The sequence below is a fragment of the Oryctolagus cuniculus genome, chromosome 10, assembly GCF_051225735.1.
Source record: "Oryctolagus cuniculus isolate XC-2025 breed Fujian yellow rabbit chromosome 10, ASM5122573v1, whole genome shotgun sequence".
Taxonomy (NCBI): domain Eukaryota; kingdom Metazoa; phylum Chordata; class Mammalia; order Lagomorpha; family Leporidae; genus Oryctolagus; species Oryctolagus cuniculus.
This window is the reverse complement of record NC_142876.1, coordinates 112,399,730-112,425,063: the sequence shown is the minus strand read 5'-3', so window position 1 is coordinate 112,425,063 and position 25,334 is coordinate 112,399,730. Positions and strand designations below refer to the sequence as shown.

At 59.6% G+C, this 25,334-nt stretch overlaps 1 protein-coding gene and 2 long non-coding RNA genes across 35 annotated transcripts in view; 1 reads left to right on the top strand and 2 right to left on the bottom strand.

Annotated features, from left to right (window-relative positions):
• The window catches only part of LOC103349169 (uncharacterized), a 34,017-nt gene extending 32,609 nt beyond the window's left edge, over positions 1 to 1,408 (bottom strand). For 3 of the 29 annotated variants that reach the window (XR_016215025.1, XR_016215031.1, XR_016215024.1), the window contains exons 1-2: positions 609 to 856; positions 10 to 257 (exon numbers count right to left, since the gene is read on the bottom strand). This is a non-coding gene — a long non-coding RNA (uncharacterized LOC103349169). Of the gene's footprint in view, positions 1 to 9; positions 258 to 347; positions 941 to 979 lie in introns of those variants that run through there. The other 26 variants (XR_016215014.1, XR_016215016.1, XR_016215017.1 and 23 more) reach the window with 21 other exon arrangements.
• GATA2 (GATA binding protein 2) overlaps positions 1 to 10,494 on the top strand; it is a 13,486-nt gene extending 2,992 nt beyond the window's left edge. For 2 of the 4 annotated variants that reach the window (XM_008260327.5, XM_051851780.3), the window contains exons 2-6: positions 2,934 to 3,201; positions 3,597 to 4,238; positions 5,815 to 5,960; positions 7,677 to 7,802; positions 8,669 to 10,494. In XM_008260327.5, the coding sequence (XP_008258549.2) occupies positions 2,973 to 3,201; positions 3,597 to 4,238; positions 5,815 to 5,960; positions 7,677 to 7,802; positions 8,669 to 8,968 (1,443 nt within the window). In that variant the 5' untranslated portion in view covers positions 2,934 to 2,972 and the 3' untranslated portion in view covers positions 8,969 to 10,494. Of the gene's footprint in view, positions 1 to 2,073; positions 2,274 to 2,933; positions 3,202 to 3,596; positions 4,239 to 5,814; positions 5,961 to 7,676; positions 7,803 to 8,668 lie in introns of those variants that run through there. The other 2 variants (XM_002713156.6, XM_008260326.5) reach the window with 2 other exon arrangements.
• Positions 10,111 to 25,334, bottom strand: LOC138844130 (uncharacterized). 2 transcript variants are annotated; one of them, XR_016215038.1, is made up of 3 exons: positions 25,119 to 25,334; positions 11,063 to 11,174; positions 10,111 to 10,805 (listed from the first exon to the last, which is right to left on the bottom strand). It is a non-coding gene; the product is annotated as an uncharacterized LOC138844130 (long non-coding RNA). The 2 variants fall into 2 exon arrangements; XR_016215037.1 differs by lacking the exons at positions 10,111 to 10,805; positions 11,063 to 11,174 and adding exons at positions 17,802 to 19,422; positions 19,650 to 19,911.

Sequence of the window (25,334 nt, the reverse complement as noted above, 5' to 3'; positions counted from 1 at the left end):
GCGAATTACCTGCTTTGTCGAGGGCCCTGCGCGGCCACTTTCCTGCGATCTGCGGCGCTGGTCGCTGCCGGCCGAGAAGCTTCCGCTCGGCTCCGGCGTTCCCGGCCCCGCGACCGGCTGACAGTGGCCGCTCGGCCTCGCGCGGGGTCCGGGGTTCGAGCTCCGCGAGCGGCCGTGCCCAGCGCGGGGTATCTCCCGGGCCACGGCGTCCTGGAGAGGCTCCGATAGGCTCCGCGGCGATCTCACGTTACGCGCCGCTGGAGGATGGCAAGCGAAAGGCCAGAAGTTAGAAATGCTCGCGAGGCCGCCGGCCCGGCCCTCCCGCGCCGCTTGCGGGCACCGCTCACCTGCCCCGCCCGGCCGCAGAGGCCCGGCTCCCGAGGCCTGTGGCGCTCCCACTCCCGGGTCCCGCGCGCTTTCCCGGGCGGACGCCGGCCCCCTCTCCTGGGGAGCGCAGTTCCGGGCTAGCCCGGCCCTGCGCGCCCCAGAGTGGGGAGGAACGGGAGGAGCAGCGGGCAGCCGAGGCAGGCGGGTCCCCGAGGACCCAAGACGCGCCGGTTCCCAGCCCAATGGGCCTCCGCCCTCTCCCCCCGCCCCCACGCCTTTACCTGCGCCGGGGACCGGACAAATTGACGCCAGACGCAGAGGCCGGGGGAGGCCCTAGCCAGGGCCCGCGCCCCCCTGGGCGCTGCCCGGAGCTGGCCTGGCAGGAGGTGACGGGGGCGCGCCGGCGGAGCTGGGCCCGGCTGGGCGCCCCCCGAGCCGAGGGGACCGAGGGCTTTCCTCCCTCCTCAGATTATTAAAAAGTTCATTTCCTGGCGAATCGGGTGACGTCAGGGGCCCGGCGTCGCGGTGGCGGGGCCGCCCGGCCGGAGAAGCCGCCTCCAGTTACCCAATTACCGACTGTCAATCCCGCCGCCCCTCCCCCAGCCTCCCGGGGGTGGCCCAGACCCCAGCCCTCCCCCAGCACCGGACCCACCTGGGATCCCTCTGGACTTGTGCACTGCGAGCGCTGTGCCTAGTGAGGGGACAGTGGCTGGAGGCCGTCGGTGCCTCCCCCGGCAACCGGCACCTGTCCAGGCTCCCCCCAGGTGTGCGCCTTGCACACCCCATCCTCGGTCTGAGGCTCCCTCCGAGCCCTCGTCTCCCCAATCCGTACAACCGAGGGTGGGGGAAGCAAAGACATCGGTGCGTCCGGCCCCCTCGACCCACGCAGCGGGCCTGGGGGCGGGAGGTGTGCGGAGGGCAACTCCAGGTGACTCAGGGGACAGAGTCCTAAGGCCACCTCCGCCCCATCCCCTGGGTCCGCCTCAGGGACCCGCGGGAGGAAAAAAAAGCCTTCTCCTGCCCGAGGCGTCTCCCTCGAGCCCGCGCCGGCGCCAGGGCCGGCTCCACCGCCTCGCCCCAGGCAGTTCGGCCGGGGGGTCTGCGAAGGCCACGCCCGGGGAGGGGACACCGCCTCCCCCTCTCTCGAGCCGCCGGCCTGGCCACTTCCCCCGGTCAAGCAGAACCCGAGCGGCCGCGTACTTGGGGCCCAGGTGCCTTCTAGGCCCTCGGCTCCTGCTGTCCCGCAGCGGCCCTCGGAGCCCTCCCACCCGCCGCCCAGCCAGCGCCCGAGTTGGGAGAAGGAGCGGTCAGGCTGGGAGCTGGACTCGGACTGACCGCGACCCGCGGTAAAGGAGGTGGGGCTTCCTCCAAGAGAGCGCAGGGGCCGGGGTCCCGGGCACAGGACCCCGGAGCGCGCGCGGCCGGGGCTCCCGGGGAGGGAGAGGCCGGCTTGGTGCTTAGCGACCGGGAGGGGCCAGCGGTCGCAAGACACCAAGAGCCCGCAGGAAGGGGCGCAGGGGCTGGCCGGGGGCGAGGGTCCCGGGCGGCGTTGGCAGCAGGGGCCGCCGGGAGGGCGCTGGGAGGGGGCCCGCCGGCGGAGGGGGCCGGCCACGGGTCAGTCCGGCGGTCCGCGGCCCGGGAGTTTCGGGCGCAGCCAATGGGGGGCGGAGGCTGGGCGGCAGGCGGCGCTGATTGGCTGGCGCTGGCTTCTTAGGCGTGCGCGGCCCCCGCTTCATGTCTGTGCAGGAGTCGGCAGCTGGCGCCAGGGCGGCCGGAGGATGCCGAGGGGCCGGAGCCGGGCGGGCCCGAGGCCGAGGCGCGCGCTGCCCCCCGCCCCTACCTCGTGAGCCCTGCCAGCCTCCCGACGCACGTCCCAGGGCCCGCCGCCCCCCGGCGCCCCCTGCGCTCTGCTCCCGCGTGCCTCCTGTCCCCACGGCGCTGCGCGTGTAAGTTTGGGGTTCGAGAGCCGGCAGGGGGCCTGCGGCTTTCTTAGCTTCAGGGTCTCTGCGGATGACTGCGAGCCGCGCCGAGCTGGTGGGCGATCGCTCTGCTGTGCGTGGGCAGGGGTCCTGAGGGTGTCGCGCACCGGTGCGCTGGGAAGGGGAGTTGGGGGGTGCTGGCTCTCAGCCACAGGCTCCTGCGCGCATTTGGGGCGCCCGGGTCAGCGGTGCGCCGCCTGCGCCGTCGGTGCGTGCGTGTCGCGGGGAGCACGCGGCCCTGCGGGGGGGCCCGGGAACCTGGCTTTCTAACTTTTGGTCCGTGTTTCTGTTTGTGTCCCCGAGGGCGGGGGCCCAGTGTGAGCGCCCGCCTTGGGCGCCACTCTGTGTGTGTGTTGGGGGTCGCGGGCGTCGGGACCAGTCACTGTGCGTTACCCCGAGTGCACGAGTGTTGGGCTCCGGGGCTGCGGGTCACCACGTGAGAGTGCGGGGCTGGACGCCCTCCCCCGCCTTCCTTTCGTTTTGAGCTTTGCGCTGTCCTCGCGCCGGGGGCTGGCCCGCCGCAGGGCTCCGCTGCGGCCCAGTGGCGTGCGGGACGCCGCGTCGTGGGACTTGGAGGGGGGTGTCGGGGGCCAGAGGCACCCCTCACGCTCCCTTCCCGTCGCTCAGGGCCGCCACTGCCTCCACCCAGACCCTGAACCTCGGGCCATGGAGGTGGCGCCGGAGCAGCCGCGCTGGATGGCGCACCCCGCCGTGCTGAACGCGCAGCACCCCGACTCGCACCACCCAGGCCTGGCGCACAACTACATGGAGCCCGCGCAGCTGCTGCCCCCTGACGAGGTGGACGTCTTCTTCAACCACCTCGACTCGCAGGGCAACCCCTACTACGCCAACCCAGCCCACGCACGGGCGCGCGTCTCCTACAGCCCCGCGCACGGTGAGCCCGGGCCCGTGGGTGACCCAGAGTGCAGGCGCCGCGCTCCAGGCGCGGGAAGGGAGGAGGGCCCTGCTGTTGGCTTCCCGGATGTGGGATCCGCAGGGATCGGAGCAGCTGAGAAATCGGGGAGGGAGGGGGGCTGCAGCCTCCTGGGGAAGACTGGGGACCCTCGGGGTTTCTGCCCATTTCCAGCTGGCTCCTGGGGGTTCCCTGTAGGCCTTGGTCCCTCGGCCTGGGCTTGGTAACTCTGATTGCTAGCGGTTGGCGTGCTGTGTTTCTGGTGTTCTTTGGGGAGGGGGCTCCTGCTGGCTGGTTTCTGAGTGGTGACCCTGTGTGTCTGTCTAGGGCACAGCCCAGCCCCCTGCCTCCCTGACCCACTCTCCTTCCACCTGCAGCCAGGCTCACCGGAGGCCAGATGTGCCGGCCACACTTGTTGCATAGCCCGGGTTTGCCCTGGCTGGACGGGGGCAAAGCAGCCCTTTCTGCAGCCGCCGCGCACCACCACAACCCCTGGACCGTGAGCCCCTTCTCCAAGACACCGCTGCACCCCTCAGCTGCTGGAGGCCCCGGGGGCCCGCTCTCCGTGTACCCAGGGGCAGGGGGAGGGAGCGGGGGAGGCAGTGGGAGCTCCGTGGCCTCCCTCACCCCCACTGCGGCCCATTCTGGCTCTCACCTCTTTGGCTTTCCGCCCACACCGCCCAAAGAAGTGTCTCCGGACCCCAGCACCACAGGGGCCGCCTCCCCGGCCTCCTCTTCTGCAGGGGGTAGCGCGGCCCGGGGGGAGGACAAGGACGGGGTCAAGTACCAGGTGTCGCTGACCGAGAGCATGAAGATGGAAGGTGGCAGTCCCCTGCGCCCGGGCCTGGCCACCATGGGCACGCAGCCCGCCACACACCACCCCATTTCCACCTACCCCTCCTACGTGCCGGCTGCCGCCCACGACTACGGCAGCGGCCTCTTCCACCCGGGGGGCTTCCTGGGCGGCCCGGCCTCCAGCTTCACCCCTAAGCAGCGCAGCAAAGCACGCTCCTGCTCAGGTAAAGGCTGGGGCTGGGCTCTTGGTGGAAGTGGGGGTGGTTGGTGCCTTTGGGGCAGGCTGTGAGGTTGGAGAGGGGATCTGGGAACAGGTGATGCTCCTCTCTGACAGCCCCTGACAGACGTCTGCAACCTCAGAACAGGGGAGAGGGGATCCTGAAACTTTGCCCCTTCTTCTTAAGTGTCCCTGGTGGCCGTCAAAGCCCCATCCCCTGCCCCACACCCCTTGCCACCTGCCCTCCAAAGTTGGCCACTGCCAGACCAGAATGGGAATTCCCCCTTGCCCTCCCCAGATCTTAAGTGAAAATTCAAGCAGCCTTATGACTGAGTGCGCGGGAATGCAGGCTGTAGGTGAGAAGCGGGGCTGCGTGTGCGTGTGTGTACATGTGTCTGTGTGCACACGCATATGTGTGAGCTTCAGGCACTCCTGGGATCCAGAGCCTTCAGGAATCTGGTTCTCCAAGTTAATCAGTCTGATCCTGGGATTTTGATGCCTCCTGATCTCCTTGGGAGATCTGCCCCAAGCAAAATCCCCCGGTGAGCCCTCCGGTCCTCCCTCTCGGACGGCTGAGGCTGCGGGTGCCCGCACCCCCTATGCCCGCAGTGACCGGCTGGGGCCAGGCTGAATTTGTCTAGGAATCTGGCCATTAACAAACACCCGAGGCTAGCTTGGGGGCCCTGCTGTTAATAGCTGGCAGGGGAAGATTCCTTAAACTTTCATCCTGAGTACAGGAACCACCGACAATTTTCGAGTGAATCGGGGAGAATTTCCTGGGTCGCCTGTGCTGAGGCTGCTGGCTGTGGCCCCTGGCTCCCGCTGCCCCGACTCCACTCAGGGGTCCCTGGTTCCACTCAGACCGGTCAGCTTGCATTTTCTTAGTCCTTTCTCTCAAGTTAGTTTTCATTTTATTTGAATTCCAGATGGCCTCTCAACAAAATGGGAAAAAAAAAGCACCACTAAACCAACAACAAAACAAAACAAAACAAAAAGGCCACTTAGTTTCAAAGTGAAAGAGCTTCGTTTTAAATTTTGCTTAAAGACTGACAGCTTGGATCCCAGTCCAGGAATGGATCGGAGGGCTTCCGAGGAAGGGGAGAACAGCTGGGGGCAGATAACTTTTCTTTCTGACCCTGGGCGGGGAGCAGAAAGCCCGAGAGGACGGAGGGTGCTGACTGGGGACGCAGACCGGGCGGGAGAAAGGAGAGAGGTGAAATCGCGGGCCCAAAGGTGGCCCCTGGGGCGGGCGCAGCCAGGTGGGGCTGGGTGACTCCCACCCCCGCCCTGCCCTGGGCAAAGTTTGCTGTAAATACTCTCTCCTGGCCCTGACCCCGCGCCGTCCCCCTCCCTTGTTTCCCTTTCTGCCCCGAGGATTTGTCGTGGGGGATTTTGGCCATAAACGGTTCTGGGGACCCTCTCCCAAGTTCTTCCCTCTCCCAGGTCTGGGACTGAAAATCAGCCCAGATGCGGCCTGGCCGGGCGGACCGCATGCCTGAGTGGCGCCCAGCGCCGGCTCGGCTGCCCAGCCACCCGCCCTGGCTCCCGCCCGTGACCTCGTCTCCCCTCCTGTCACCCTCCAGAAGGCCGGGAGTGCGTCAACTGCGGGGCCACGGCCACCCCTCTCTGGCGGCGCGATGGCACCGGCCACTACCTGTGCAACGCCTGTGGGCTCTACCACAAGATGAACGGGCAGAACCGGCCGCTCATCAAACCCAAGCGGAGACTGGTAAGGCGCGGCCAGGCGGGCCGGATCCGGGGCCCGGGGCCGGGGAAGGGACCCCCGCCTGGACGGGTCAAGGGGAGAAAACCCGACTGCCCTGGCAGAGCAGACACTCTGCACTAAAAGCCCTCTGACGTTCGAAGTGCTGCAGCGTCCTTCTTTCTGGCCAGACCTCATCAGCAGCCCACCGGGCACCCCCGAGTCACCGGCTCAGGGATGCCCCCTTGCTGAGTGTCCAGGGGCCACCTCCCGGCCTCTGGCCTCTGTTTAACTCTTTATAAAAATAGGGCCGTGAAGTACTTTTCCCTGTGGCTGGCTCTGGGCAGCCTCCCGCGGCTTTCCAACTCCCAATCTCCTCCCGCTTATTTAAATAAAACACACACACTCATGCCGGCCACCAAAAAAACCTGCCCTTTATTATTTTTCCATGGAGTCACCTATACTGTGTATTTTCATTTGGGTGATTTAAAAAAAATGCCCTTTCGGATCTCCTGCCGGAGTTTCCTATCCGGACATCTGCAGCCTGGAGATAAGGAAACTCCGTGTATCTGTTTCCGGACTCTGTGAGTTGTGAGAGTCTCCCCGGCTCAGTCCTGCCTCTCGCTGGGCTGTTTTGAAATTTCTAATACCCTCCGCTCTGCAAATAATGCGCAAAATGCTAAGAATAATAAATATATTTTTTCAGGGCGAAGTGATTTATGAGGCTTAAATCGTTCCCCCGCTTTGGGGGCCCTTTCTCCCCGCCTGGAGCGAGGGCGGGGTGAGGGCCCGGGTGGAGGGGGGTGGAGGATACGGTGTTGGCCCCTGAGTCAGAATTCCAGCTTCAGGCCGCTTACTCACCCTGCCCCTCCCCGCCCCCGCAGCTGCAGTCCCTCATCCCCCTCCGTGGCCAGGCTCGGGCCTGGGGCCATTCCCGACGCTGCTGGCCTCAGCTCCCTCCACCGCCCCCTCCCCGGGCCTGTGGCCTCCAGCAAGGGGCTGGGGGGGACCCCCGCCTGTGGGCTGTGGGCGTGGGGCTGGCGCTGGTAGAGCTGGGGGCGGGGGTGGGGGTCTGCGCTCTTGGAGAAAGGCTCCTCCTCACTTTCTCCCAGGCATTTCCTGAGGGAATGGGACGCAGAGGGGCTGGGAGGGGGAGGTTTGGGGTCATGGGGCTGGACCAGCAGCCCAGCACCTGGCCCAGCTGGCTACACACGGACAAGTGTCGCCTGCCCACTTGAAACGTGGAGCGTGCAATCGAAGGAAGGGCATTTTAACCTTGTTACGTCGCAGTCTGACTTGGCCCTTGTCAGTGGCTGCCTGGCCCTTCCCCTAGCCACCCTGGGCAGCCTGCGGGGTCTCTGGCCCTGGCCTCCCGGGACCCTGACTCATCCAGGGTTATGGATTCCGAGGGAGGCTCTAGAGCCCGGGGGCCGCCCTTCTCAGGCCCTCAGTTTCCCTGGTCACGGAACTGGATTGCTCAGCAGTTGCGGGAGGGGACGGAGTTCCCCGTCTCGATTCTGCGATCCCCTGGACTCTCAGAGCCGGCTTCTGAGCGCTCTTTCTTCTGGAGCTCCGTGATTCTCGGACTTGAGGAGTTCTCAGATGCTGAGATTCCTCGATCCTGAGAGTCTCCATTCCCCCGTGAGGTTGAGCGCTCCCTTGGCGGAGCGGGTGGAGGCGGTCGGGGAGGGGGGTCGAGGCGGGGCGTGGGAGCCAGCCCGCTGACGCTGCCCGCCCTCTCAGTCCGCTGCCAGGAGAGCAGGCACCTGCTGTGCGAACTGTCAGACGACAACTACCACCTTATGGCGCCGAAACGCCAACGGAGACCCTGTTTGCAACGCCTGTGGCCTCTACTACAAGCTGCACAATGTGAGTGCGCCCCGCCCCGGCCCGCCTGCCCCTCCCCAGGGACCTCTGCTCTTTGTGCTGCCAGGCAAGAGGCCCCAGGCACAATATCCAGCTTGGCTTGGCTTGGGAAGCTTGCTGCTGCCCGCACGACAAGCCCTGGGCGCCAGAAGGGCCTCCCGTAAGAGGAGTCCCTGCGTAAAGGACAGAGCTGGCTGGCAGGGCCCAATAGGTCCAGGGAGGTGGGAGGTGGGAGGTGGGATCTCTGTGTCAAAAAAGAAAAAAGCTGTGGGCAGTGGTTTACACGCTGGAATCCCACATCCTAGTACCCGGGTTTGAATTCTGGCCCCACCTCCTGACTCCAGCTTCCTGCTAATGCAGACCCTGGGCGAGGCCGCGGTGATGGCTCAAGCAGTTGGGTTCCTGAGACCCTAACACTGGGAGACCTGGACTGAGTTCCTGGCTAGGATTGAGCGGGCTAGGCCACTGCGGGCATCTGGCCAGTGAAGCAGTTTATGGCAGCTCGCTCTGTCTCTATGCCTCTAAATAAATATATTTTAAAACTTAAAAATGTATAGAAACTATAATAAAATAAGGTGCTAGGGGTGGGAAGCATTTCAGTTGTCTGGATCGGAGGCATTGTTGGCGGAAGGCTGAGTGAATGCCTGGAGTGGGCCAGTCCTGTCCAGCCAGAGCTGCCCTCCTGACAGGGTAGCGGCTGATGAGGGCAGGGCCGCAGTTTGCATCTGGAGATTGGCCCAGAGGCATGGCCGGTTTCCTGGGGACCCCTAGGCCAGGCCTGCCTTTGCTCCGCCTGTGCAGACGTCCAGCAGGGGGTCCTGCTGGGGAAGGGACCTTGACCCCTGAGCGCTGCCTCTGGTTGCCTCTAGGTTAACAGGCCACTGACTATGAAGAAGGAGGGGATCCAGACCCGGAACCGGAAGATGTCCAACAAATCCAAGAAGAGCAAGAAAGGGGCAGAGTGCTTCGAGGAGCTGTCCAAGTGCATGCAGGAGAAGTCGTCCCCCTTCAGCGCGGCGGCTCTGGCTGGACACATGGCACCTGTGGGCCACCTCCCGCCCTTCAGCCACTCGGGACACATCCTGCCCACCCCGACGCCCATCCACCCCTCCTCCAGCCTCTCTTTTGGCCACCCTCACCCATCCAGCATGGTGACCGCCATGGGCTAAGGACAGCCTCCCGCTGGACGACAGGGCGATGCTGAGGAGGGCGGCTGGCGCACTGAGGCTGGACACTCCCAGGATGGGTGGACCGACCCCTGACTGCCCAGCCCTCCCTGCAGGTTGCTGCCGCTCCTGCCAGCCCAGCCAGAGCCTGGGCCCCTCTCCCTTGAGGGCCCCGCGTCGGCCTGGGGGCAGTTACTGTGAACGCTCTCAGCCGGGATGAGAGGCCGCCCATGTGCGCGGCTGCCACCCAGCCAGGGTTTCCTTGCTGGACAACTCTGTGGAGAGCAATTTAAAAGGACAACTTGGGGACAGAAAAGGAGGGGGCAGGGAACAGATGAAGGAAATCCTATTTTGAAGGAAAAAGGAGTAGGCAAAAATAATTTATTTTGCTCTTGTTTCTAACAAGGACTTGGAGACTCGGAGGTCTGAGCTGTCCCAAGCTCTCCCACTTCTCCCCTGGGCCCGTCCACCTGCCAGGGCCGTGGCGTGGGGTGGCGTGGGGCAGAGGCAGATCTGCGGGACCCCAGCCTGCACCCCCTTCTCCTCCTCTGGCTGCCATCTCCCAAACACCACGGAGGGGCCGGTGGCCGGGCCCTGGAGGCAGAGACAATCGCGGGCGGTCCGGTCCGGCGCAGATTCCCAGGCCAGGGCTGGGTCACAGGAAGGAAACAACATTTTCTTGAAAGGGGAAATGTCTCCAGATCGCTCCCTTGGCTCGGACAAGGCCGAAGCTGGTGTGACCCGTGTCCCCTCCGCGGGCCCAGGTCACGGCCCGCCTTCTGCCAGGCAGACCCCCTGTAAATACTGCCTTTTTCTGCAAATCCCTCCACCCTTCCCCTCTCACTCTGAGACGAAAGAAAAAAAAAAGAAACATTAAAAAAAAAAACTACATAAGCTTAACTCGCTGATGAGTTAGTCGTTTTATTTTTTAAACTTTTTATTTTTTTGGGTCCAATTGTACGGTGCTGCAGAAGTCGCGTTCTGGAAGGGAATCAGACTGCAAACAGGTTGGCGCTTTTGCAGTTACGTTTGCAAAACGTGCTTGGATCCCACGGCCCTAGCAGGGAAGCTGAGGGCCGGGGTCAGGCTGGGCGCCTGTCGGCTGGCTGGCGTTCTCCAAGGCCAGAAGTTGGGGTTACCTCTCGGCTGGGGTCCTGGGGGTCTGCTTCGCTGTGGCTCTCTGGATCTTTCCCAAGGTACAGCTGTACATAGACGAGTCCCGAGCTCCGGCTGTGTCCGCGGTGGTGGCGGGGTGCGGCGGCCCGGGACGAGGGCTGTGCAATAGGGCAGGCTGCCGCTGCGGGAGCACCGTGGCCAGAGTAACTTATTTTGTACTCGTATCGCAGAAGCAGAGGAATCGGCAGTATTTTCTGTTTTTATGTTTTATTTGACCGGTTTTATTTTGGATTAGTGAACTAAGTTATTGTTAATTATGTACAACATTTATATATTGTCTGTAAAGATTGTATGCTATCCTCCTATTCCTCTAAAGTGAATACTGTTAAGAATAATAAAATACTTTTTGTGAACGCCCCGGCATGTCTTGGGAGCTCCCGGGGCTGCTGGGTCCCGGGTGTGGATCTGCCAGCTGTGTGGTGCTGCTCCTGCTGCCTGTCGTGGGGTGCAGGGGAGGGGCTTCTGGAGTAGGGGGTGGGGCCCTGCCTGGCCCGGGTTTGAAGGTCAGATTTCACATGGATGTCCTGGTACCCCTCCTCTGAACTGCTTCCCTGGGGGTCTCCTCCTTGTCACTTCACAGAGGTCCGTGTTGCTGGGTGCCCACTGGGGAGGTGGAGAGAGGGTCTCCAGCCTTTGGCCTTCTCCTCATGGCTCAACAAAGTTCCTGTGGGGAGTGGGGAGGCTCTTGCAGACCCCAACAAGGCCTGACTCCACCCCTGTCCCCCATTCACCTCCTCCCAGTTCTGGTTTCTGGTTCCTGCTCATTGGCCAACCTGATTACCAGCGTCTGTTCACTGATGCCACCGACTGCTGTCATCTGGGGTCGATGATGGTGGCCATCAGAGACAGCCACCATGCCTGCCGTTCCTGGTCAAGACACACTTGACCACCAGAACTCTCTGATCACCAACAGTTACCCACCAGCGTTTCATCCATGCTTCTCATCAGCGATGTGTCTGGTCACCAGCGGCTCCCAGTAGTCGCCACACCACATCTGATCACGAATATCTTTTCTCATCGATGTTTCTGACACCTGTGTGTTGGTCACCATGCACCCTGTCACGCATGTGTGAGGTCATCTGTGTTACCCATGTCATGGGTCAGTGTTCATGATGATGGATCGTGAGCTGTGATCTCCAGCCGCTCCAATCACACTACTGCCCGTCACCAATGTTTCTGTAGCCATGTCCGTGTCACATGACCAATATCTCCTATTGACAATGGCCCTGATTATAGAATCCTCTCTCACCATGGAACTTTCCATCAGCGTGGTTGGTCTCCGGTGACTGGGTACCAAGTTCCCTGGTGTCTGGGATCAGCACCAGTGTCTCTGATCACTAAATTCTAGGGTCATCGTTGCCACGGTCACACACAGCTGCCCTCACCCACTCCCTGGAGCCACGTCTGAAGGCACCGAGTCAGATCACCAGTGTCTCCTGCACGCTTGGGCATCAAGGACCGGTGCACCCCGCGCTGTCACCACTACTGCTCTGGTGCCTCACATCCTCTGTCTCTCACGTCCCCGAGTGCTAGTTCAGGCCACCAAGCCCTCTGAGCACTGCCTCTGGTCATTAGCGCGTGGCACGCCCCTCTCGGGTCAATGCTCCGTCTGAATGACAGCATCTCTGGCTGACTCCTCCGCCTGTTCCTGATGGCCAGGTTCCCTGGCTGATCACCGATGTCTTTGGTCCAGGAGATTTTGCCTTAATCCTGCTACAGACTGCTGGTGTGAGCAGGGTCACAGAGCTGGGGAGGCCACCAGCTTGTCCCAGCCATCAGGATGGAGTGGGATGGACGGCTCTGGGACTCACCATGGACACCTGTGCCCTGTGTGCCTCCACTGCCCTGCCCACTTCCCTCCCTGTAGACTGGGTACCCAGAGCAGACGGCGCAGTGGCCCTGAACCCCCAGGCCCTCTCAGCAGCTCCTCTTCCCCGCATCCAGCTGCAGAGTGAGCGGGCCTCCCTCCTCTGCCAGCTGCAGCCACCGTGAGGGCAGGGATGGTCACCGCTGCAGGCTTGTGTGCCAGGTGACCACGGATTCAAGTGTGCACAGGCACGCGCCTGCAGAACAGCTCCTGGACACGAGGACTACAAAGACAACAGGAATTCCTGCCTCTGAGGAGCTTGGTTTGACGCATTCAGCGAGGCAGCATTCCTGGCCTCCTGGAAACCCTGCTGTTTGACCCAAAGCCCATTGCTCAGCGCCAGAACCTAGAGCCCGGGGTTGAAGGCTAGAATCTGCAGCCTAGAAGCTGAAACCAGGCACCACAGCTCTGTGTCCCAGCACTCTCTAGCCCAGCGCCCCAGACGAAGAGCACAGAGGCCGGCACTTAAATACAGAGCCTGGAGCTTGGAGCTCAGAACCCAGAACTTGGAGACGGAACCAGAGCCTCAACCTAGCATCCAGATCTCAGAACACGGAGTCTAGAACCTGGGGCCCTGAACGTGGAACCCCAAATCTACAACCTGGAGGCTGGTACCCAGAAAACCATAGCTTAACACTAAGGACATGGAGAATGAGGCTGTAGGTCCCAGAGCCTAAAACCCCAAATCCAGAGCTTAGAACTCAGCTCAGGGCCTAGGGGGCAGAAGCCAGAGCCCAGAGCTCGGGATGGACATCCGAGGAGCCCACCTTCTTTCTTGTTCCCCCTGGCTTATTTCTCTTACCCTGTCAATCAGTGTTTTGAGAGCACTGAAGGCCAGGCCCAGTGGTGGGTACCCGGCAGGAGCAGATGGGTGGGCTCCCTCTCCCTGTGGAGGCAGCTCCAAGAATGCAGGGACTGTGTGTTGTCCCTCTTCTGTCCCCTGTGTCCCTCACTGGCTTGTGGGAGGTGCAGAGATTCCTCTTTGTATCCCACAAGTGTCTGTCCATGGGCCCTGTTTGTTCCCAGAGTGTGGGGTGAGAATGACATCCACTGAGACCCTTGCTCTGGTGACAAATTCTGGTAGGCAGGAGCCGTTTCTGACCAGGAGGCATTGGCCAGAGCTGGGAGAGGCAGGGGGAGGTGTGGAGTGGGGCGCAGGGTAAGGGCTCAGGTTTAAGTCCCGGTTACTTTGGAACCACAGAGCCCAGGCTCAGAGGGCTGCTGTTCCCTACTCTGTAAACCCATGAGCTCCCCACAGCACCTCCCACTGTCCACTGTGTAGGGCAGCCAATTTTGATTTTGTGGCCACAAAATGCGCAGAGAGGCCAGGCACACGGGGCAGGTGGTGCGAGCGACTGACTGCCTTTAGCAGGGCGATGGTGGCCTTTATGATTCCGTGGGGCCTGGCGCCAGGGTGGCTGGGGTGGGGTCAGCCTTTGTTCCATCTGTTTGCACCCAGGTGGGGCTGGCCGGCCCACGACTCGGCTTGGGTCCACAGCCCTTCCTCCCTTCCTCTTGCTGGGCCTCTTCCAGGCCTGGCTTCTTCCATTCTCCGTAGGAAGAAACCCAGTCCCCTTTGTAACTCTTACGGTCCAGCCCAGTGCCTTCTGCCCGCCAGTAACTGAGAGAGAGTGAGAGTGAGACAGAGAGAGACAGAGAGAGACAGAGAGAGAGAGAGAGAGAGAGAGAAAGGAACAGTCTTCCTGGTCTCCCAGGGCTGCAGAAACAGGCCGCGCCCCAGGGGAAAAATGTCCAAAGGAATGAGGAATGCCGGCCACACAGGCCTGCCAGCAGCGCTCACCTGAACCACAGGAAAGGGAGCAACCAAGGCAGAGGTAGTCCAAGGTAGGCCAGCCCGAAATGAGTTTCAAGATCAAAGGTATCCCTGCAAAGTGCTGGTGTGTGTGTGGGTGTGTGTGTGTGTATGGTGTTTAGGCAAAATGGTAAAACGGTTCCAACTTTATCTGTAAAAACTCACACGAGACTAGCAGAATTACGTCAGAAAATCAGGAACGTGCATGTGTATGTGTGATGGTTTCCAATACTAAACAGGATTCTGTTATCACAATCGTTCAAACCTTGTGGTTCTGCCATAAGAATAAGCAGATCAATGGGCCAGACTCTATTCTTTACAAGATAATGGATGATAAAGGAGCTTTCCCGAATCAATCAAGGCCGCAGGACCAGCTGGTCAGCATCCCGCCGGGACCATCTCCTCCAGAGACCTAGCCCACCAAGGCACAAGTTCTGTTGGGGCTGTGTGGTGTTTTGCAAAAAAAATGTGAGTGGGTCACAAGTGATTTTAAATTAGGGACTCTCCCCTGAATAGGCAGAAGTCTGGGCCATCTCTGAGTCTCTCTACTCAGATGCAAGGACACTGCTTCCTCCCGAAGTCCTGCTTCCGCCCCTTCACCTGACCCCGCCCCCGTGTCTGCTGGGGTCCTGGGGACACTGAGTTTGAGTCCTGACAACTCCACCCATGTCTGTTGTAGGCCTGAGACAGATGCAGTCTTCACACCAAGCACTGTAACCTGCCCAGCTGGGCCACCCCGCACATGGTGAGAGCGACTCACTGCACACCACGCTAGGCTCACTCAGCCTCTCTAGGAACCAGAGTTTCCCAGATGCAGAGGAGCTGCTGAACAAACCAGACGAGCGTGCTTGTGCTCCAGGCTGAGTGGCAGGCTCGCCTGGGACAGTGCTTCTGCAATCAGCTCGGAGCCCATAACCCCCGTTCCAGGACTTCAGTGTTAGGTTTCCATCCAAGCACCTTTTGCAAGAAGCTCTTGGCACAGATTTTTAGGACATGATTTATAAAACCAAGAGATGGCGTACTATCTCAGAAAGGGGGAAGGGGAGAGTAAATATCCAAAAGAAGTGAAGACAGGGACTCACAGAGATGTTGGCCCACGCATGTTCACAGCAGCACGATTTGCCAGGCAAAAGGCGGAGACAGGGACTGGCGGTGTGGTGCTGCGGGCTAAGCCGTCACCTGGGAGGCTGGCAGCCCCTATCAGAGTGCCAGTTTGATTTTCAGCTGCTCTGTTTCCAATCCCGCTCCCTGCTAATCTAATGTGCCTAGGCAGGAGGCAGAAGATGGCCCAAGTACTTGGATTCCTGCCATCTACATGATAGACATGATGGATTTCCCAGCTCCTGGCTTCAGCCCAACCCAGCCCCTACCATTGGGCCCATCTGAAGAGTGAACCAGCAGATGAAGGATCCTTTCTTTCTCTCTCATTTTGCTTTTCAAATAAATCTATATAAGAAAAAGAGGTGAAGCCCCTCAAAGTCCACTGACAGATGGGTGCATAAGCAAGAGGGGGTCCATCCTTACACTGGAATATTCCTCCGTCTTAAGAAGGAGAACATTCTGGTCCACACTGCAGCACAGAAGACCCCTGAGGGCACGGCACGGCGCTAAGTGAAATAAAGCAGATGCTAAAGGACGGACGCTGTCTGAGCCCACTCGGAAGAGGTCCCTAGAGCACTCAGAGCCACAGGGAAAGCAAGCAGCACAGGGGATGCCAGGGTGAGGGGTGGGGAGGGGGAAAGGTGAGTGACAGCTGCGTGGGGACAGAGCTGCAGTTTGGGAAAGTGGAAAGATTCTGGAGATGGATGGCAGTGATTGTGCAACAACAAGAATGTGCTTTATGCCATCTACCTAAACAACAGTAATTATGGCAGTAATTACGACACTTGAGTGGAAGGAATTTTCACCAAGTATTACCAAACAGCAGTGTCTGTGTGAAAGATGATTTTTTCCTTCTTCTTTCTCCCATTTTCCCAAGGTTTTGCAATGTGGTCTAATAACCTTAATGATTAAAATTAATATTCTAGAATAATTTCATAGCAGAACGAGAGACAGTTTTGCAAAATATGCACCATCTCAGAATGCAAAAATCTACTTTTATTATAAATAATAATAAAAAAAACCCCACCTTCAAAAGGAGAAAAATCTGCAAAATGATACATCAAATGGGGCGGGCGCTGTGGCAGAGTAGGCTGAGCAGCCGCATGCGATGCTGTCATCCCACATGAGCACCAGTATAAATCCCAGTTGCTCCACTTCTGATCCAGCTTCCTGGGAGAGTAGTGGAAGATGGCCCGAGTGCTCAAGACCCTGTAACCAGTAGGAGACCCACATGGAATTCTAGGGCTTCTCTTGGCTTTTGCCTGGACCATCTCGAGCTGTTGTGGTCATTTGGGGAGTGAACCAGTGGATGGAAGATCTGTCTCTCCCTCTCTCTCTGTAACTCTGCCTTTCAAGTAAATAAATAATCTTTGGAAAAAAGAAAAAGGAAAGGACATACCAAGAGGTCAGGCCCAAGAGAAATGTTAATGAACAGCCAGCAGACACTCAGAGCGGGGTTCAGCCTCGCCAATGTCAGACAGGCAAGCTACACAGGGGGGTGCCCCGCTTAGTGCAGAAGCAGACCTGGTTCATACCACCGGCTGAGGAAGTGAGCCCGACTGCAAACGCTCAGTGGCCCGGCCAGCCCTCCTGGGGGATCTCTCATGCAAGAAAAGGATAAGCACTGGGTGGGTGGGGGGCTGCAGAACAACCTGTAAAGCATGGCTCTGGCTTTGCGTAGCCATGGACACATGTCTGGGACCACTGGAAGTTGATCCACAGCAGCTGCCCCTTCTGAGAAGTGTGGTATGCAGGAGCCAGGGCAGGCACTCTTCCCTGGCTGACCGCAGTCTATTATTTTGATGAGATTTTGCCACTTGTGTAGTTAAAATAATAATAATAATAATAATAATAATAAAAGCATTAACAACCACCAGTTTTCTGTCCCATGCCTTGTCCTCTGCGGGTCCCTCTCCCCTTCAGATCTGCCTGGAGAAGCAGGGGCTTAGCTCACCGGGGGCTCCCGTAGGCAAAACAAGACCACACCTTGCAGAGTTGTGAAGACACTGGGGGACACGGAGGCTCCTTGGGGAAGCCACCCAGCAAGGAGACCCTTTCTCATGCCATTTTATCTCCCACTCGTGGCTCAACCTGGGCAGCCCCACTGCTCAGCCTGGGCTCCCAAGCCCTTCTCCACGCCTCGAAGACCAGGGTGAGGGGGGAGCTGGGCAAACTGCCCTTGCTTTCTGTGCTCCATTTCCCCAAGAACCACATGCTGCCAGGGCCTGGGGCGGTGCCAGTGGCATGCTCCTGGTATGTGTGTGGCGGCTGCAGCATCTTCCTCCCTTCCTGCCCCCAACTCTGGTAAGGCCTCACGGGTCATCCCTCTCACACAGCTGGGAAGACAGGACTGGTGGCGGCAAGGATGCGCAGAGGTCTCAGGGACTGGCGGGGCTGGGACAGGATTTCTACCACACATGCGGGCTGGGGAGGGGAGAGGGGAGGCCCTGGGCAGCTGCTCCCGTCCTCCACTCATCTGTCCTCCCCAGACCCCACCCACAGCCCAGCACAGTGCTCCCCTGGGGGCCCTGGGAAAATGTTGTCTGTGTGCCTTTTCCCTGCCCTCCCCTGCCAGGCATGGCCCTGCTGCTTGGGGGTGGGGCTGTGAGGCTGTGGTCCAGGCTTCCCTAGCATGCTGGCCCCTCCCTCTGCTCAGACATTAGGGATGGGGGGGCTTTTCCACGCACACCTGCCCAGCAGCCAGTGAAGCCCCACCTCTCTCCTGTCTCCCAGCCCCCAGGTCTGCTGCCTGCCTCCTCTTTCTTCCGGTGAGACCACTGGAGTGATCTTTCTTCTTTCTTTTTTTTAATTATTTGAAAGACAGAGCTAGAGCTAGAGCTAGAGAGAAACAGATCTTCCATCTGCTGATTTACTCCTGCAGCGCAGGAGGCATTCCATGTGAGTGCCGGTTTGTGTCCCGGCTGCTCTACTTCCTACACAACTCCCACTAATGTGCCCTGGGAAAGCAGTGGAAGATGGCCCAAGGGCTTGGAGCATTTGGGGGGTGAACCAGGAGATGGAAGATCTCTCTGTCTCTCCCTCTCTCTGCAGCTCTTTCAAATAAATAAATAAATCTTTAAAAATTCAACTATGAAATGTCTCAGATACTCCAAAGCACAGCTAATAATACTATGAGCACGGTGCTGTTGCCCATGGTCCGGGAGTGGACGAGGGCTGGCCCTCTCATACGAGGCTGCACTGGGCATGGGCCGGCTTCCGAGTTCTCCCAGGCTCCCAGCAGACTCCGCCCCTCTCACAGCTGCAGGGGCCTGGGCACCCTGGCCCTCCCAGCTGCATCCTAAGTGGTGCTTGGCAACCATGGATGGCGCCGTCGCCTCTGCGTGTGCACGTTCTGTGCGTTGTGTGGAAGTCCCCGCTCCCACCCGCCTTCCAGGGTCGGGGGCAGGGGGAAATGGAGGCAGCTTAAAGAAACATCACAGACATCGTCCATGTCCCCAGCCCCACCCACCCCAGAGGTAGCCAGGACCCCTGCATTCCAGCAAATGTTGCACTTTGGCCAGGGAAAGCACCAAGCACACTATTCCTACTCTGTGTAGTTTTACACTTTACGGTAGTCCTCTTCCCCCTGCCCAGGCATCCGTTCCAACACCCACAGCGTGCACCCAAAGCCACGCCCAGCACCGAGCCCTCCACACACTCTGCTTCTATCCTGCATGGGATGCTGAAGTTCAGTCTATAGATGAGCACAGCGTGGGATGAATGCTAAGTAATCATAAAACAAGGCAGTGATAGCAACAGCCTGTGTCAAAACGGCCAGCATCAGTGCTCTGGGGCCCTGGTCAGCCAAAAAGGGTTACTTGGACAGAAGCACTTGCACACGGCGGCAGCCAGTCTACAGCTGAGGGCCACCGAGTGACTGCCGGGCGGGTAGTGCATACTCGGCTGGCGTGGACATGCCACACAGAGGCTGAGTCACATCCTGGGCCGAGGGAGAAGGACAGCACGAGATGTTATCACGTTGCTCAGAACAAAGCTGACTGACTGTTTATCTTGGGAATTTTCCATTGAGTATTTGTGGCCTGTGGTTGACTGTGGCAGGGAGCTGACACCACCAACACCGAGACCTCGGATGAGGGGGCCTACTGTAGCATCCTGATGGTGGACGCTTCCGGCGGCCCTTTCTGCTCCCCACCTTTCACCTGTATTCAGACTGTCCAGCCCATTCACTTTCCCCTGCACAGCAACAACCCACTGTGTGAAGACCACACGACGCGGTAGCTCATGCTCGCCAAGATGGACACCTCAGGGGCAACAGCTCTTGTCCCTGTGCCCACAAGCGACAGTGCCTCTGCAGCAAAGAAGCCTGGAAGTGGAATTACTGAGATAAGATTGTCACACCCTGACATCTGCAAGGCAAGGCCCGAGAACTGTGCAAACTCGGTGCTCCAATTTCTGTTCTTACCATCGGGGCATAGGAATCCCATGTTCCCACTTCCTTCCAGACTCCGGCCCAGTCCAACTTTTGTACTGTCACCAACTCTGTGAGTAAGGGAGACCACTGTTGAAGGATCTTTCTAGAACATGCAACTGATTCCACCCTCCCTCGGCTTCAAATATTTCCCAGGGTTCCCTGCCCCAGGATGACCCACACTCTTAGGCCTGGCATCTGCGCCCCGCAGCCCAGCAGGCTACACAACAGCTCTCTCTCCACACAGTGCGCCCTGGCTCTCCCTCTGAGTGGCTCCAGTTTCCCAAGAGGCACATACCCACGCAGGTCACCTGCACGTGTTGAGTTCACACTGAACACACCCAGGCCGTCGGCACATCCAAAGTCAGGGCCACACAGTGGTGCTGGTCGGGGACTTAGCTCTCAGCTTCAGCTGCTGACATCTGGGGCGGGGCAGCCCTGTGTGCTCCGGGATGCTGGACCACGTACCCGGGGTGCTGCTAGCAATCCCCCTCCCATCAGGCCACAACAGGAGTGTCCTCAATCACTGCCACATCTCCCGTGGGGACGGAGGACGAATCCTGGGGAGAACCACGGGTTTAGAAAGATGAACTCATCCTGCATCCGAGCGGACAGTCTCCTGAGGAACACATTCCCACTTTGCAACGCTCGGTGCCTGGAGCCAGCCGCCTCATTTGGGAAGGACAGCCGATGTCCGGGTCCATGAGGCAAGTCCTGCTGGGACCTCCCCCTCCAAATGCCTTCCCACACCCCCAGCAGGGGTGAAAGGGCCCCGGGTGGCCTCTCTCCTCCCTCTGTGTGTATACATGCATGCTGCGAATATGTGGGGGGGGGCTCCATCTCCCTCAGCCTGGGGTGGGGAGCACCCTGTGTTGGGCGATAAGGGTGGGGTGACACTGCTATATGCAGCTGTTTCCAGCCACAGTCTAAGCACAAGGAACACTGAATCTAAATTGTCAGTTGCAGCATTCTGGGAGGCAGCAGACGACGCTTGTGCGCTTGGGCCCCTGCTGCTCAGATGGAGATTCAGGTATCCAGCTACAGCCTGGCCTAGCGCAGGCTGCTGTAGGCATTTGCAGAGTGAACAAGCAGATGGCAGCTCTGTCTCTCTGCCTTCCAAATAAAAGACATAAACAATTAGACAAACTTAACAGCCAGTTGTAGAGGAGCCACCCAGACCCTTCCCAGCTGACCCAGATGAGCAGGCTGCAGAGGAACATGGGGAAGCCAGAGTTGCAAGGGGCATGGAGCCAACAGAGCTCTTCAGCGGGGGCTGCCCAGAGCCACCCCTTTGGAGATGCTGCATCCCATTCCGCAGACACAGTAGGGCTGCAGGCACTGTGATCATGTGTGCAGGCATGCACTTGCAAGGGTCAAGGACCGAGCATGCATGAGGCACCACATCTGGAGAGGTCACAGCACACTCAGAGCCCTCCTTCTGCTTTGCTTTTCTTCATGGCACCCATCACTGCCTGACCTTATGTTAAACGCTTGTGTCTCCCCCACCAGAGGTCAGCTCCACTAGGGCAAAGCTCTCTCCTGTTTCCTTGTGTTCCCTAATGCAAGAGACTACAGCTCCTGGAAGACAGCATATGCCTGCACAGGAGCTCAGAACACATGTGGGGTGGAGAGGTAGGTGGGTGGGTGGATGGATGGGTGTGTAGATGGATGGATGGCTTAGTGGGTAGGTGGGTGGATGGGTCAATGGCAGGATGAATGAGCACCTGGATGGATGAGTGGAGGGATGGATGGGTTAGTAGATGGGTGGGTGGATGGACAAATAGCAGGATGGATAGTAGATGGACAGATGAGTGGATGGATGGATGGGTGGGTGGGTGGATGGGTGAATGGCAGGATGGATGAGTAGATGGATGGATGGATAGTGGATGGGTGAGTTAGTAGATGAGTGGGTGGATGAATGGAGGGATGGATGGATGGAGGAGTGGATGGATGGATAATGGATGGGTGAGTTAGTAGATGAGTGGGTGGATGAATGGAGGGATGGATGGATGGAGGAGTGGATGGATGGATGTGGATATGAAGATGGGAGACTGGGTGGACATCTCTGCTGTGGACATGTGCACATGCAAGCAGGCCTTGGCTCTGGAAGACACTTCAGGTTTGTTTACTCTAAACTCCTCCCAGAAGGACCCAGGAGACCCCCCACCCCAGAAGCTACAGAGCTCCCCAGGTGTGTGGGGAGGCTGTAGGGGCTGCTTCCTTCTCGAGGCTCAGCACAATGTCAGAACCCAGGATCACAGCAGCCTTGCCCAGGGCTGCTCCAGGCAGAGGGGCTAGGACGCTGGAGGAGCAGGTAGCCCCTAGCAGGCCGGAGGCCCCCAAAGATGATGCCTATGCACAGGCAGGTCTGAGCCACCCATGGGCCTCCACCTTCAGGGTGCACCTGGGCGGGGGCTCTTGGGAAAGGATCCGGGGCCCAGGCAGGACCCATCACCCCTGGCTGGGAAGCCTGGGCCTGACGTGTCCCCAAAGGTTGGCACCATGTGTGTGTTGGGGACTGAGTGACGTCATCCCATCACCTCTGGAGAAGGCGAGAAGCTGCCCCTGCTGCCCACCCCTCCCTGTCTGGCACTGGGCAGTCAGTCCCTCCCTGCAAGTGGAGCATCCTGCTTGGCCACCCACCCTTCTACTACGCCTGCCACTCACTCGTCAGTCTGCCCTCTCGTCTGTCTGTCCACACAGCTCTTTCTCTGTTCTAAGCTGTCTGCATATCGAGCCTGTGAGGCAGATCAATCATTACCCTCATTTTGCAGATGACATGAGAAAACTGAGGCAAGGCAAGGACAAGTGACTTCTCCAAGAACACACAGCTCAGAAGTGGCAGAGCCGGGATTTGAACCTGGGCCCTCGGGTTGTCTGAATGGATGGGATGATCCCTTAACCGCTGTGTAATCTGCTCATCTGCCTGTCTGTCCATCCGCCCACTCACCCTCAGAGCTGTCCACCTTCAGCCCCTTCACTCACCTGCCACTCTGTCCATCCAGTGGCCCATCCATCCACGGCTGTCACCCATCCATCCTGCAGCTAATGCGGTTAGAGCACCATGGCCCCGAAGGGAAGAGCAAGTCCCGAACTGTCCATCTGGCCGGGCAGGGTGGCCTGGGGGGTGGGGTGGCTGCCCCAGGCCGGACAGGGCTGCAGGGGGCTGGAGGGAATTAGCCGAGTGACTGCCCAGATCATCTAATTAGGACCGCTAGTGATAAGCAGATAGGATCTGGGCTGATTAGAATCCTTTTAAAAAGCCACTCCATTAATTACAGAGACAGAGAGGGGCCTCTGGCTGTTCAGAATACTAATCAGCCTCCATCAGCCGCCCTGGGAGGCCTGCCTGGAACTGCTGTGTGACCTTGGGGGTGCTCTGCCCTCTCTGGGCCTCCCGCACACTGGGTCAGATTCCACCTGTGATCACCTGGTCACCTCAGGTCTCCTTTCTCTTCTCAGGTCATGACTCAGGCGTCTCTAGGGCGAGCCTGAGATGAGAGACAGGGGACATCAGAGGCCAGAAGCCAGGGAGGCTGGGCTGGCTCCCCAGCCAGGAGGAAGTTCCCGGAGGCAAAGGTTTCGCCACCCTACGGGTGAGTGAAGACAGAGGGGCTCAGAGGGGTGAGCAACCCTACAGCCAGTGAGAGGTGAGGGTTCAAGGCCTGGGGTGAAGCTCATACCTATTCCCCTCTGCTCCTCCATGCAGGCCCTGCAGGGGGAACTCAGAAGATCCCCCAAAACTTGAGGGTTTCAAGGACGTGGGTCTGAACCCTTCATAGAAGGGACCTCACCTCTGCATGCTGCCACCAAGTGGCTACCCAGTTCCAAGTTCCACACCTTCCTTTATGGGGAGTTTACCCCCTCCCCCTGGGGTCTCCACCCTCAGAGCACCCTTGACAGGGAGGAGCTACGCCCTGCCTCCACATGTGTCCTACTTGGGAGTCTCTTCTCTGAGCCCTGGGACAGCCCTTGGCTTCGGGGAGAGTGAGGGGGTCTCTGGCTGCGTCTCCAACGCAGCTGACTCCTACAGTTCCACTCCAGGGGCTGGGGGTGGCTCCGGCTGAGCATGGGAACCAGGGTCAGTGCAGGGCAAGGAGCGCCCCAGGTGCTCAGGAAGCAGCAAAGCCAGAAGAACTCTACCAGTGTCTCCAGCAAGGCGGCAATGGGAGCCTGGATCCGGGGTGGGGTGGGGGGCACGGACACAGAATTTTTGCTCACCTTGTTGCCCTAGGCTCCTTGTAACAACCCACACCCCTGTCCTGAGGACATCATCACAGCAACTTAGACGTCACCCTTAGCTACGCCATTGTCACCAGTGCCATCAACACCCTTCATGCTTTCCTCCACCACGGCCACCGCTCCATTCTCACTACATCACCACTGTCATCACCAGGACCGTCCCCACGCCAGCCAGGTCATGTCACTGCCGTGCCATCATCACCACACCACCAGCAGCACCGTCACGACCACTCACCGTCTCCAATCCAACCTGGGTCCCTGCCCCACCACAGTCCCAGCACCACCCACTGCTACTGCTCTGTGGACCTCAGTCAGATCCAGCAGAGCCCCTAACTAAACCCCTACCACCACGGCCATCACCGCCCCGACACATCCAACGCCACGTGGCACCAGAACCAGTGCCATTGTTACCATGCCTGCCTCAGACCACCCGTGCATCTGAGCACTGTTGCCACCGTGCGTGCACGCTTGCTGCCTGGGTCACACGCAGGTGGACGCTTAACGCGAGCCTGCGTGGCCACTGGATGATGTGGGAGATGAAAGGCCAGGAAGCAAGGAGCTGTTGACGGGCTCTGCCTGCAGCCTCAAAGCCAGTGCTCTCCAGAGCTTGCTGGGACGGAAGCGGAAACCCCATGGCATTCTGGGAGCTGCCCCTGAGGACTCAGTCTGCAGCTGAAGCAAGCCTCCCTCTTCACTTTCCAAGTCTCATACACTGGCAGGCCCTAACCTGGAGCCAGGCAAATGGATTCCGGAAAACCCTCCAGAGTTCTCCAGGCAGCAAGGAGACTGCAGAGCTAACAGAAAGTCCGCATCGTCACCTCCATTCCTTCCAGCCACGTGTTCTTGTCCACGCCACTCAGCATCCTCCCCCAGTCATGCTCACAACCCTCCTCCATTCACCACACGATCAGCTGCCCACCCCACCACTACCACAACCACCGTCGGCACCATCTGCTTCTGCCAGGACCCTCATTACTCCCACCTGGACACCCCAGCAGCACCACCTGCCCTGTGTTGTAGAATCTCTAACTCCTTCTACGCGGTAAGAAAACCACACAGAACTTTCCAGAAGGATTGCCTTCCCCCTCCCAAGAACCCTGGCCTTGACAGAGGCTGTAGGAGGCATCCCAAAGTCCCAGCAGCTCTCACTTGCAGCTGCTCTGCCATGAGAATGGGCGTCTTAGGGCCTCAGAGCTTCCCCTGTAGCCTGGGACCCAGAATGAGGAGACCTGAGCAGGCGAGATCCAGCAGCTCACTCTCGGGTGCTGGTGAGTAGAGGGGGCAAGGACTGAAGGCTGGGAGGCACAGAGATGTGGAGAACAGGTTCTAACTACAACGCCTACATTTCCACCACCTTCATCACCGTCACCAGCAGCACCCAGGTCGCCACCCCCACCCCTCCCCACCATTCCTGCGCCCTGACAACAGCCCCTCTACCATGGCCAGCGTCCCTCTGAACACCACCACTGCCACTCACCGTCTCCATGGCAACCACCCCCACTGTCACCGCTGGTATCACCCTCACCATTATAAGCGCCACTGTCACCACCGCCTTCACTCTAACACTGCCACACACCTCTGCAGCTGTGGTGACGCCTTAGCCGCCACCAGGCCCTCTCTACCGTCATCGTGGAGAGCTGTGTGGGCTGAGCATCTTCCTGTAGCTCTTCTAATGGACATGCCTGTGAAGGAGAACAAGTTGTCTTTTTTCAAGATTCGCTTACGTCTGAAAGGCGGAGTT